General features: G+C 40.2%; 1 protein-coding gene across 2 annotated transcripts; it reads right to left on the reverse strand.

The window, feature by feature from the left end:
- Window positions 1-3208: 3208 nt before the first annotated feature.
- Window positions 3209-11305, reverse strand: LOC130049498 (uncharacterized). 2 transcript variants are annotated; one of them, XR_008798027.1, is made up of 2 exons: window positions 3863-11305; window positions 3209-3259 (listed from the first exon to the last, which is right to left on the reverse strand). XR_008798027.1 is itself a non-coding variant. In XM_056147262.1 (2 exons), the coding sequence occupies exon 2, from the start codon at window positions 10477-10479 to the stop codon at window positions 4132-4134; it is 6348 nt and encodes a 2115-aa protein (XP_056003237.1). In that variant the 5' UTR covers window positions 10480-10572; window positions 11176-11305; the 3' UTR covers window positions 3209-4131. The 2 variants fall into 2 exon arrangements, 1 of the variants encoding a protein (XP_056003237.1); XM_056147262.1 differs by having other exon boundaries at window positions 3209-10572; window positions 11176-11305.
- Between the last annotated feature and the right edge of the window lie 2738 nt (window positions 11306-14043).

Here is a 14043-nt window from a genome sequence, read left to right on the forward strand (position 1 = left end):
TGTATTTTTCTTCATTTCGGAAGAATTGGCAATATGCCAATTTTTAAGAGTTAACTGCCCTTTGGTGTGTTGCATATTTGATTATGACTTATGTCATTTTTGGAAGAAGACTGCCAGTTGTAACTTTGAAATACATCTAAGTAAAATAAATCTAATTTTTTAGTGAAATAAATTACATTTCACTTTTCCCTTTTCTGAACTTTTACATAGCATACATGTAGAAAACAAATATTGAGAGGAGGGGGTGGGTATTCAATTGCTATTTAGGTTAAATTTTTATGATGATGTGGTAACCTATGATATGGACAGCGTTCCATGTTTTTACTAGACAGGCTTTTAACTTTACTCGCGACATCTTAACTCCACTGCGCAGCTGACATACTGGATATTGTTACAAATTCGCACCTTTTTGTATTTTCACGTTACACATTTTGCTGATGACAACCAAATAGCAGCAGTCAAAATAGATCCAAAGTAAAGTGTGTAGAAAACGCATTGAAACCAGTGGAAATAGACACTATAATTTAAAACCGAAAATCTGACGGAGGAACAAAGACGTCTTGTATGAAGGCACTGTATTTGCCAGAACTTGGATACGTGTGATAATATAGAAGGTTGTCTCATAAATTTTGGTTGGGTCCGTAGTTCAGTGGGTGAAATTGTGGCGAGCAAATTTCTTGAAAACCATGTTACATGAGATGAGGCAGTTTAAACATAGTAATAATTAATATATAACTCCATTTCACCAGCAATCCATTGGAGTGGAATATTCTCGAGACCCGTAAACGATATTCAATCAATCATACTCCAATGGAGACGTCAGCATTGCCGGTGAAGGGCAGCAAAATTTAGGCCTATGCTCGGGCATTTGGGCAGGGGAGGGATCTTTATCGTGCAACACCTGCTGTGACACGGGACCTCGCTTTTATCCGAAGGACCGCCCTATTTAGTTGCCTCTTACAACAAGCAAGGTACCGGTACTGAGGACCTATTTTCACATCTGATGCCGAGCGTTTGGCAATGGAACTGTATCAGTACCTGTTTTACCGACTTAGGTCTATCGCGGCCGGGATTTGAACCCCGGTCTTCCGCATGCGGGGTAAACACCACCAAATATAATTATAAACAACTATTTTGATAAAACACGTTCTCGTCCGTAGACTTCAATAATGTAAAATGCTAAGGGAAATGAAAATAAATCAAGGAGTAATTGAAATCTTTTAAATTCTTAATGTGGATTATTTTCCTTTGTCGAATCCTTCAAAATGATATCACGATTATAGACCTAGACCCCCCCCCCCCCCCCCCCCCATCATTATTCATTAACTAGATATGAACTATGGTCGCTATACAATTTCTCGGATTTGAAATGCTGTTTTAAAAGGGCAACATTATGTGGCAGAAACTTAATATGATATGATAGTCTTTTACTATTCCTTGAAACTGCAACGTACGCATATTGAATAAGAAATGACGTACGTACGAGATGACATTAATATGAGTAGTTTAATATTGTTAAGTCGTACATGTGATACTCGTGAAGGGAGAAGACGTTCACTGCTCTGCCCCGGATAAATAAGTCATTGTGACTGTTTAATAATGTTGTAGTTGTATTTATATTTATTATTTGGAAATCATTAACTCCCCTTGTTAATTCAGGTAGTATTTGTCAACTCAATTTTTATCAGGAATGGTGATTTCAGTACTGTGTGGGAATCTGGGTTAGGATAGGTCCTCAGTACCCCTTGCTTGTCGTAAGGGGCTTCTAAATGAGAGGGAGTGCGGAATTCGAATGAGACCATACAAACCGAGATACCGTGTCAAAACGGGAGGTTTGGCATGAGAAAAATTCCTCCCTGTTCAAAGTCCTTAAGCACAGAACGTATGCCCAATTTTTAAATGCTCCGTTAACCAAACTTCAGCATTTATATTCCGGGTTAACGTAACCCGTGCATCAACTCCAGCTTTAATGGAAGTTGGTTAATCTTCAGCCATGGCACTAACCAAACGCTCACTTCGTTGACATTGTCTACCTGTCATTATATCAGTATAACATTTCATCTATGATAGTATTACTATTAGTAATATGAACGGTGAAATTGGAATTAATAAACGTGCTTTTCCCCCCTTGAAGACTGTCCAAAATTTCATATCTATTAAAAAAAAATTCAGTTGCAAGATTGATTAATTGATTTTACTGTTTAACGTCCCACTCGAGAATGTTTCATTCGAAGAGACATCACCACTGCCAGTGAAGGTTAGGCCTAGCCTGGTGTTTATGGCCGTTGAGCAGGGAGGGATCTTTATCGTGCCACATATGCTTTGACACGGGACCTCGGTTTTTCCAGTCTCGTCCGAAGGACCGGGGCCCCCATTTATTCTTCTTTTCCGGCAAGCAAGGGGGTACTGGGGACCTATTTTAAACCGGATATCCACGGGATAGTTGGTAGAAAGTGTTAAAATTCTTAAATATATTTTATATGAAGTGAACCATATTTACTCTTGGGGAATTAATGTTTGAAAGACATTTTGGTGAAATTCACAATGTTTTCATATTACAAGAACATGATTGATTAAATATTGCTCAAAAATATTTCACTCGCATGGAGACGTCACCAAGACCGGTGAAGGGCTTCAAATTCAGGCCTATGTTCGGCGCTTACGGCCTTTGAGGAGGGAGGGATCTTTATCGTGCCACACCTGTTGTGACACGGGGACTCTATTTGTAAGGTCTGAGTCTCATCCGAAGGACCGCCCCATTTAGTCGCCTCTTATGACAAGCAAGGGGTACTGAGGACCTATTCTAACCCGGGTCCCCACGGGATCACATTAGAAAAATATATACCAATATATCCTATCGGTCACCTGAGGATCATATCCCATACATGGAGTCTCATTATGAAGTCTTTTTGTACACGTCTATAATCTCTCAAAATATGCGAACAATTCCTTTTAACGGAAGGAAAAGTGGAAATTTGAAGCAAATAAATCGTTTCTTTAAAAAAAGAAAGAAATTGTGGATGTAGGGATGACAGACGAAAGAATAACGACAATTAGTCTCTGGAATGACTCGGGTGCGACCTTCGTACTCAATTTGTACTGATTTCCTTGAACTCTTGATTTGTTGATTAACTCGTTTGAGTGACTCGGGCACAACCTTCTTACTCAATTTGTACTGATCTTATTCTGTCACAAGAAAGACGATGTATGTTTCTTTACTTTTAATGGCAGAGAGACAACCTCCAGGGAGGGTAAAATACTGTAAACAAAAATAAGATCCTATTACAACAGGTTCTGCACAAAAGATAAGTGGCATGGTTTATAATAAACATGTAATATGTTATTCAGAACATATCTACACATTTCATGCTAAAGATATCAAATTTCAGTAAATCAAGAATAACATGCACCAAAAGCTTTACAAAGTTATCAAAAATCTTGAATTCTAAATACACACACTAGAAGACTTATAAAATATTGATACTGATATGTGAAAACTTAAATGTAATCATCACAACCTTTGAGAAAAAATTTAAACTGTGAGCAATTTACACAGAGCGATTTACATATCGAACACGTGAAAGGTCAATATATAGTACGTTCAGAAAATAAGCGAGCGTGCCCCATTTACACAGAAAGAAATAATAACAGCAATGAATAACATCATTAAAGATCTATCAGAGATAAGATAACCATGAAATATCAATTAATCAAATTTAGACAATATAAACTACCTGCATGTCATGATATACTGGCTGCTTATCACATCGGGGTCAACAAGTGTACAATAACAAATATGCGTATGCATTCTTAATATGACTGGCATTTAACATAAAAGTTAATAAAGAGATTAAAAACTTACACTTTGGTGCCATGAAGTTGTGGAAAGTTGGAAGTCAAAATGCATGAGTACGGGTACCATGCCGTGAACGTGCTGGGAGCTTTTTGTAACATACAAAACAAAACCAATCCCGGACAAATATAAAAAAAAAAAATCCGGAATCCAGCACACTCCCCTCCTGATTTTTATAAAAAAATCACTACATCAAATTCAATATGCTAAACTAGCAAAATCATACATACATAATACATAAAATCAAATATCAGTCATTATCCATGAAAATTGAGTCACTAATCATCTGAAGATACCAACAGGACAAGATCGACTACGGGTCGAACGAACACACAAATCTTGTTTTCCTTATAGAGTTTGATTTCCACTTTCCTGACAAGGAAATCGTCACTTGGAAAAAGTTTCGTCACTATTGCCATAGGCCACATGGATCTATGAAAATCCTTCTCTCTTACAAGAACAATATCACCGACATTCAAGTTCACTTCTGGCTGCTTCCACTTTCTCCTGACTTGAAGAGATGAGATATACTCTTTCGTCCATTTCGACCAAAATTCATCTGCTAGACCCTGAACCAGTTTCCATTGACTACGTAACATATCCTTGGTCCCAAACTGTGGAAACGGGCATGTATCGTTTTGACCTTTCTTGTGAGTCAACAACACTGAGGGAGACAGAATTTCTGGGTTTTCTGGATCTGTTGAAATGGGCAGCAACGGACGAGAATTCACTATCGCTGAAACTTCAGCCATCAAGGTCACTAATGAATCATGAGTTAGTTTATTCCTATCTTGCATGAGCATGTTATCCAGAATCCTCCTACAGGTCCCTATCATACGCTCCCATGAGCCTCCAAAGTGAGAGGAATGAGGAGGATTAAACTTCCAGGAAGTTCCATAGGTTTCTAGAGTTTTTGCGATTCTTCCATCCTCAACAAATTCTGCTTCAATGCCCAAGTCCTGAATTGCACCCACAAAGTTAGTGCCCCTATCTGATCGCAATAGTTTTATGGGTCCACGAATTGCTACAAAACGGCGGTAGGCATTGATGAATGCTGCACTGCTCATCTCATCTACTACTTCCAAGTGAACTGCTCTTGAAACTAAGCAAGTGAATAAAATTGCCCATCTCTTTTGCTGAGCTGATCCACCTCGAGTCTTACGCTGGAGAACTGACCATGGTCCAAATGTATCAAGACCAACAAAGGTGAAAGGTGGTCCAGGAGATAATCTGTCCTCCGGAAGATCTGACATCTTTTGAAATAGAAATTGTCCACGACACTTTCGACAAGTCACACAATGACGAATAATAGAGGACACAAGTCTCTTACCGCCAATCACCCAATAGCCCGATGCACGGAGAGCTCCCTCTGTCATGTGTCTGCCCTGGTGATGAATTTTACCATGAAAATGTCGCACTAAGAGGATAGCAATGTGATGGTCTCGGGGAATGATCACAGGCTGAGTGTTGATGGAAATAGCCTTTCCATGTTTCAATCGTCCTCCAACTCTGAGAATGCCATTTTCATCTTGTACAGGAGCAAGAGGAAGAATTTTGGATTTGTTTGACAAAGAACGTCCAGTTTGCAAAGAATTGATTTCATCACCATAAACTTCCTGTTGTACTAGTTTCACAATAAATTGTTCCGTTTCAGCTCGTGTGGGTTTGCTCTCATTGTGAAGTTTCCTAATGAATCCTTTCAGAAACATGATAGCTCTCACTAAACTGTTCCATGACGAGAAAAATGAAAATCTCTGAACCCATGTTTTGTGGCTGATCACTTTCATTTTGTTCACTGATATTTCTGGGCGGACCTCAGTATCCTCTTGAGGATTTACAAGCTGAAATTCACTAGATGGTAATTGTACATGTATGTCATTGCGCAAAAGGTCTGGACCCGTTAGGTAGGTTGAATTCACCAAGTCTTCTGCATTGATACGTCTCGTTGCAATGTCAGCAGGGTTACTGTCTGTTGGAATGAAGTACCACTGAGTCGGAGAACTAGCTGCTCTGATCCTATTCACCCTATTGGTGACATACACATAGAACCTCCGTACCTCGTTTGACAAATACCCCAACACTATCTTGCTATCTGTGTAATAGTAGAAATCCTGTGAGGGGATGTTCAAATGCTCTTTCACCAACTCTGCAACTGCAATGGATAGAACTGCTGCGCAGAGCTCAAGGCGAGGAATGGTATGACCATGAACAGGTGATACTTTTGATTTGCCCAGCAAAAATGAAACATCACTTCCCTCATCTGATATCAGTTTTAAGTATGCTACCGAAGCTATTGCGTCCTTAGATGCATCACTGAAGATATGAACCTCTCTACGCAAAGCTTCATGAAATGAAATTGCAGAATATTTGCGAGAAATTTGAAAATTCTGGAGATGCACGAGTGATGTGATCCACCGTTCCCATTTCGATTTCAATTGAGGCGGTAACTCTTCATCCCAATTTACAGGTCCTGAGACTGACATCATTTCCCTGAGAAGCAATTTCCCATACAAAGTCATGGGGGCTGCAAATCCTATGGGATCAAACAGACTATTGATCACTGATAACGCACCTCTACGGGTATAGGGTTTGTTTTCTGTCGACGCTCTGAACACAAATCTATCAGTAGAAATGTCCCATGATAACCCTAGACTGCGCTGAATTGGCGGAGTGTCAGATCCAAGATCCAATTCCTTGAGATCTGCTGACAAATCATCTGATGGGAAATTCTGTAACACAGTTGTGCTGTTCGAGACAATCTTATGCAAACGCAACCGTCCTCCAATTTCTAACGCTTTCTGTGTGCGCTTCATGAGATCAATTGCCGAGTCAGGATCTGGACAAGAAATGAGTCCATCGTCCACATAAAAGTTTTTACAGACAAAATCTCGGACATCACTGTCTGCATTCTCAACGGATTTTCTGAGACAAAAGGTTGCAACAGATGGAGACGGAGAGTTTCCGAAAACATGGACTGTCATCCTGTAGTCCATCAACGGTTGTGAAATGTCATTATTTTCGTGCCACACAAATCGTAAATAATTGCGATGAGTTTCGTCCACCTTGAAGTTGTAAAACATGTGCTCCACGTCAGCTGTAAGAGCTATAGCTTCCTTCCGAAATCGCAAGAGTACTCCCAATAAATTATTGGTTAAATCCGGTCCTTTCATTAATACGTCATTCAAAGACGTTCCCCTGAACACTGCTGACGAATCGAAGACGACTCTAACTTTTCCAGGTTTCTTGGGATGATAAATTCCGAAAAACGGTAGGTACCATTGTTCACTAAGTGTTGGCAAAGGTGGTGCTACCTCAGCATGACCGTTTTCGAACATTTTTCCCATGAATTCAACAACGTGTTTCTTCTTGACTTCATCTTTCTGGAGTGAACGGTCTAATGATTTAACACGCTGCAAGGCTTGAGTTCTGTTGTTAGGCAACAGCTTTCTATTTTCGCGAAAGGGAAGTGGTGCAGTCCAGCGATCATCACAGTCCTTCGTAACCTTACTTTCCATGAGACTTATAAAAAGCTCGTCTTCCACTGATGGACCAAGCCTCTCATCCTGTGGCGTTTTCTCGAAGATCGAGTTTTCTTTGATGGTTAACGTGTTAACACATGGTTCCAGATAGGTTGCTCTACCATTAGCAAGAATGTGAGTTTTGCTAACTGTGATTGTTTGAACAGATTCACGTCCATGGAGAGCTCCAATACAAGATTCACCAACCACAACCCAACCAAGAGGTAATTTGTGAGCGTAGGGTAAGTTATCACCGCCTAACCTCTGATCCACAACATGGTGTGCTTGTATAACGTCACGACCTATCAAGAGTTCTATGTGTACACTGTCATCAACTGGTGGTATGTACGATACCAAATCACAAAGATGAGGAAAGTTTTTCACTACTTCCGGAGAAGGTATTTCATGTCTATTATCGGGAATGTCTGAACACTCGATAAGAGACGGAATCTTAATCCTGACACTATGATCTGCGGACTCAACAACATAATTGTTGCCTTTTCTGCCAGTCGCGGAAACTTTCCCTGAACAGGTTGATAAAGTGAAGTTTATGTGTTCCGAATGATCATCAAAGTTGTCAAACAGTTCCGGTTTTCCAAGGGAGTAATTGCTTTGATCGTCGATCAATGCGTAGACCTTGCGAGCCTGCATGGGTTGGTCCTCATTGTAGACATACACTTGTAGAATTTTTGCGCATGACTTGCTACAAATTTTGTCAGTCCCACAAACCTGTGTACATTTTGTATTAACACCGGTCCGTGACTCCCCTCCATGCCGATTGTCATCTTCTGTAAGATTCTCATCCTTGTTATGAGAGGGTTGCTGTACATTTTGAACACGCAATACATGAAGTCCAGTCGGGTGACTTGTCTGATTACAAACATCACATCGGATAGTCTCTTGGCATTTGTTCTTGGTGTGTCGTTTCAAACTGCAGCAACGGAAACAAAGTTTGTTTTTCTTTAGAATCTCCATTCGCTCTTTCATGGGTTTCTGACGGAAAGTCCTGCACTGATTCAAATTGTGGTTTGTGTTGTGCACGGGGCACATCAATTTGTCCTCAGCTGTAGAGTTTGTAGAAAGTTCCGTTTTCCTTGCGTTCACGCGAATTTGGGGTTGATTATTTGCTGACTGTTTCTGAGAAGATAGTGTGCTAGTGTTGTACTGAAAACTCGGGTCAGTGCGCCATTTTGCCATGTCGTAGATGAAGTTGACAAAATAACTGAACGGAGGAAATAGCATTCCATGTTGATTTTTGTAAGTATTGGCGCGAGATGACCACTTTTCTTGTAGATTGGTCGGCAAGCGAGATACTATTTGGTTTACTCCTGTGGATGAATCATACATTGCAAGCACTGAAGAATAGAGCGGGTTGGCCTTGACACACTGAATTTCACTCAAGAGGTCGTACAAATCATAAAGTCGTTTGCTGTCAGCCGGAGTGTTTGAAAGCTTTGGGAAGTTCGTAAGTTTGTTTCGTAAGCACGCTTCTATCAATTCAGGACTGCCATACCGAATGTCAAGTCTATCCCACAATTTGTGTAATGCATCCACGTGATTTCCTGCACTGGCCGTTTTTATGCATTCAGCCTGCCTGGATGAATCTGGACCCAGCCATTTGATCATGAGATCCAGTTCCTCTGATGGTGTAACTGCAAGTTCTAACATTACAGCTTTAAATGTTTGTTTCCAAGACAAATATTGGATGGGACTATCATTGTATTTAATGAGACGCGAAAGCACTACATCTTTTCTGGCCATCATCCTAGTCATTATCTGACAAAGTTCAACCTGCGAATTGTCTACATGTGGCATCATATTGACTGATGTGTAGCGATTACCGTATTGTGATCCTGAGGTTTGAGTAGTCACCGGATTTGGCTGAGACGGTAAACTCGAATATGGCACAAAGGTAGGCGTTTGAGTAGTCACTATAGAATTTGCCTGAGATAGTATACCCGAACGCGGCATAAAGGTTGGCACTTCAGTATTTAATAAGTGATTCGGCTGAGGCAGTATGCTCGAATGTGGCACAAAGGTTGGCGCTTCAGTATTCAATAGATGATTCGGCTGAGATAGTACGTCTGAACGCGGCGCAAAGGGTGGCGGCAAATCATACACATGACTTGTTTGTGATGAAGTTGCAAGCAAGGGACTAGAGTGTACCATGGTTTGCGTTGGTTGATATGCTGTACGCCAATTTTCATTCATAGGTGTGGAACATAAATTTGCCAATGTCGATAAAGGAACAAATGTTTCACTAGACTGCATAGATGTTTGCACAGTTGACGTGAATGCACTATCAGTGAATTGCACACGAGGTCGCACAGCTGATGTGAACGTGCTATCAGTGGACTGTACAGGCGGTTGCACAGCGGATGTCAAAGTACTTGTAATTGCTTGCACAGGTGGCTGAACAGAAGTGTTAGTGGAATTCACAAAATGTTGTTGAATAAATTCACTTGTCCTTGCTTGTCGAGCTTCAGTAATAGATTCTGTTTCTATATCATCTAACTGTTCTGCATTTTCCATCACATTCAGTGCTGATTGTAAGGCTTCGGTTTCTTGTTGGATTTCAAGTAGACTGATTTCCGCTTCCAATGCTGCCTTTTGGGTCATAATGGCAGCTTGTTTCTCGACGTATTTCATTTTCACTTTCGCAGCCTCAAGTGCAGCTCTTTTCTGAATAATCGCAGACTGAGTAGATGAAAGGATTGATCGGCCTGATCCAGATTTAACGCTTTGTCTGTCACAGCTAGGATCTTTTGTTGCAACTTGTGTGCGTTGAGTGAGAACCTCGGTAACAGCCCTCGTTACATTATCTCTTAATTTCAAATGTGAAATCCTTTCTGTTTCGCTTTCAACTGATCTGTGTTTTACAAGAAAGTCAACATAATGATCTGAAAGTCTTTTAAAATCACCACTAGCTTGTTTTATCTGCTTATGTACCATCTCTGCATCCGATATTTCTGGATATTCCTGAAGAGTGGATATTAGGACATCAATTTCCTTTTGAATATGTTTTATTTCCCGATCATATTTCCTGCATCTGTCCATGAACAACTCGGCTCCAGCCTCTGTGAGTTTCCTTTCCCGTTCCATAGCCATGTCGAAGTTATTTTACTATTCTGTCACAAGAAAGACGATGTATGTTTCTTTACTTTTAATGGCAGAGAGACAACCTCCAGGGAGGGTAAAATACTGTAAACAAAAATAAGATCCTATTACAACAGGTTCTGCACAAAAGATAAGTGGCATGGTTTATAATAAACATGTAATATGTTATTCAGAACATATCTACACATTTCATGCTAAAGATATCAAATTTCAGTAAATCAAGAATAACATGCACCAAAAGCTTTACAAAGTTATCAAAAATCTTGAATTCTAAATACACACACTAGAAGACTTATAAAATATTGATACTGATATGTGAAAACTTAAATGTAATCATCACAACCTTTGAGAAAAAATTTAAACTGTGAGCAATTTACACAGAGCGATTTACATATCGAACACGTGAAAGGTCAATATATAGTACGTTCAGAAAATAAGCGAGCGTGCCCCATTTACACAGAAAGAAATAATAACAGCAATGAATAACATCATTAAAGATCTATCAGAGATAAGATAACCATGAAATATCAATTAATCAAATTTAGACAATATAAACTACCTGCATGTCACGATATACTGGCTGCTTATCACATCGGGGTCAACAAGTGTACAATAACAAATATGCGTATGCATTCTTAATATGACTTGCATTTAACATAAAAGTTAATAAAGAGATTAAAAACTTACACTTTGGTGCCATGAAGTTGTGGAAAGTTGGAAGTCAAAATGCATGAGTACGGGTACCATGCCGTGAACGTGCTGGGAGCTTTTTGTAACATACAAAACAAAACCAATCCCGGACAAATATAAAAAAAAAAATCCGGAATCCAGCACAGATCTCCTTAAACTCTTGATTTGTTGAATATCTCCATGGAATATGTAAGAAAAAATCCTTCTATGACAGCATTGTAATTGTGGTGATCCGGGTTAGAATAGGTCCTCAGTACCCCCTTGCTTATCGTAGGAGGCGACTAAATGGGGCGGTCCTTCGGATGAGACCGCAAAAAACCGAGATCCCGTGTCAGAATGTGTGGCACGATAAAGATCCCTTCCTGCTCAATGGCCAGAAACGCCAAGCATAGGCCTAAAAATTTTGAAGCCCTTCACCGGCAGTGGTGACGATATTCAATCCAACACATCCTTTTGCAGGGTCAGTCACACAACAACAATACTTGTTTAACTTCAATGTTAAACTTTCCACGAGGAGAAACCTGCTTCATTATGCAAATTTTAATGGTTATAAGGGAGAGGGCATGTCCTCTATGTTAACTGCATCATGCTGTGTACAATATTGCTTTATATATTACATGTGAAGTTGCTGCCCTCCATTTAACCCTTCGTAGTTGCTAATTGTTTGGATTATTGTGTATTTTGCGCAGTTTTTGTGTAAAGCTCGTGTTATTGAGGCGCTTGTGTGTGTTAGTTGTGTTGGTTGTGTTACTTTGTGTCAGTTTTGTGTTACTCTGTGTCAGTTTTGTGTTAGCTGTTGCTCGAACCATTCGCATGTCCTATGTCGAGTGTTTGTTTTTTACCCAAATTATTCGGCTGCATCAGACATTTGTTTAAAAACAGTCTGAGTTTTTTTTAAGGCGGTTATTCGATCGCAAGATAGTTTTGCGTTGGTGATAAAAATTTCCCAAGTTTTAAATCCAAGTTTGCTGCGTAATCCATTTGTGTTGTTATATATTGTTTCCGACTGCACTCAGTCATGATTGCCAGTTTGATACTCCTTTGGCATGTTTAAATCCTGTTGGTTGTTTTTTTTACCCATTTGATAACTAATGTCGTGAGTTTAGTTTTCATTTTTTTTATATAATGATAACATGTTTTACATACAAAGTTACATACATATATATACATACAGTGTTATACGATATAAAACGAATACAAAAATGTGAGATGGCACACGTTTGAAAGAAAGTCTTGGCTTCATTTGGCAAAGTATATTATGATGGGTTAAATCCCCTCATTCTAAGACACAAATTCAGTGTCTGCATGTCCAGTTTGAACTGTTCGATTTCGCGATCCACCTCCGCTCCCCAGTCTTCACTCATGCTACAGCGGCGAATGGTGACTCCCGCGTCCCAGTCGATAACTTCTGGTTGTTGTTGCGATTGGGGTTCTACATCCCAGTCTTCGATTGGGGTATCGAGATCATTGGAATCTTCGGCGGATTCGTCGCACATGGCAACCTGTTTGTACGCGTTCGCCAGTTCGGCAACTTGTTCACATAAAATTTCCTCGTCCCAATCTTCCCCGGCTGCGTTGTATGGGTCCTCGTAATACATTTCCTTGGGTTCTTCCATGTTGGGCCCCAGTGGGTAACTGTCCGTAAATCCGTTACGGATCTCTTTCCGTTCAAACTCTTCACATGCGAGTTCCTCGTCCCAGTCTTCTCCGGATGACTGGTATGGGTCCTCGTAATACATTTCCTTGGGTTCTTCCACGTTGGGTCCCAGTGGGTAGACGTCCGTAAATCCGTTACGATGTTTAGCATTTTCGGATTCAATGTTCATTTTACGGATTTCTTCCAGTTCAAACTCTTCACATGCGATCTGATCGTCCCAGTCTTCTCCGGACGACAGGTATGGGTTCTCGTAATAAACTTCTTCTGGCGCTTCCACCCTGTGTCCCAATGGGTATCTATCGGTGAATCCCGTAGGCGTCCTAGTGCTAGTTGTAACACTGCTAGCTCCCGTAAAGTTCTTAGTAACGGTGGTAGTACCACGAGATACCGTAGACTTCTTAGCCTTCTTAGACTTCTTAGAAGACTTACTGTTGGCGCTTGGCAATGTCGGCCAATCGTGCTCATTGGAATCAAACTGTTGCACATCCTCCGTATACCAATCATCCACGGTGGCGTTGTAATACATTTTGTGGTCTCGCTCCCACTCGGTGCTACTATCGTTTTCGAATGTTGCGTACATTCCATTAAACTCGTGACACTCCTTCTTAAGCAACATATTCATATCCATGATTGTAGTAATAAAAGATCCTGAAGCAATACTCTGTAGGTAAATGGTACTATTATGCTGGAAGGCAGAAGTTATGATTTTCTAATTAGACGAATGAAAGTATATATAGGTTTGCGGTCGGTGTTATGTCGAACGCGTTCAATTTTTTGGACCGGTGTTGGCGCGTCGTTGTTTGTTTGGCGATTGGAATCGTGACCAAATCGAGTTTTTTTAAGGTGCGATATCCCGCGTGGGTGTTTGATAAAAAAAATCTCCAAGTATAGAAGGCAAGTGTTGGTTTGTTATTTTCTGTGCCTGTAACAGAGCACGTTTTTTTTGGCGAATATCAATCCATTGTTTTGTGTGACAAGAATAAATCATTTGTTTTGGTTTGTAACAAGTTTTATTAAAGGATATTATGTTGCGTATGTACGTACATTGTAAATACAACAGTTTTTATATAGCAAGTGGTATATAACAAAGATACATATATAAAATAGACATGTGTACACAGAATTTGAGTGTTTTTTTTGAAGTCGATCATGCGTCCGCCACAGCCTCGCTTAACGATTGTTCTGCATCTGCGACCGTGTCCACTCTC

Source organism: Ostrea edulis, chromosome 8 (genome assembly GCF_947568905.1).
Source record: "Ostrea edulis chromosome 8, xbOstEdul1.1, whole genome shotgun sequence".
Taxonomy (NCBI): domain Eukaryota; kingdom Metazoa; phylum Mollusca; class Bivalvia; order Ostreida; family Ostreidae; genus Ostrea; species Ostrea edulis.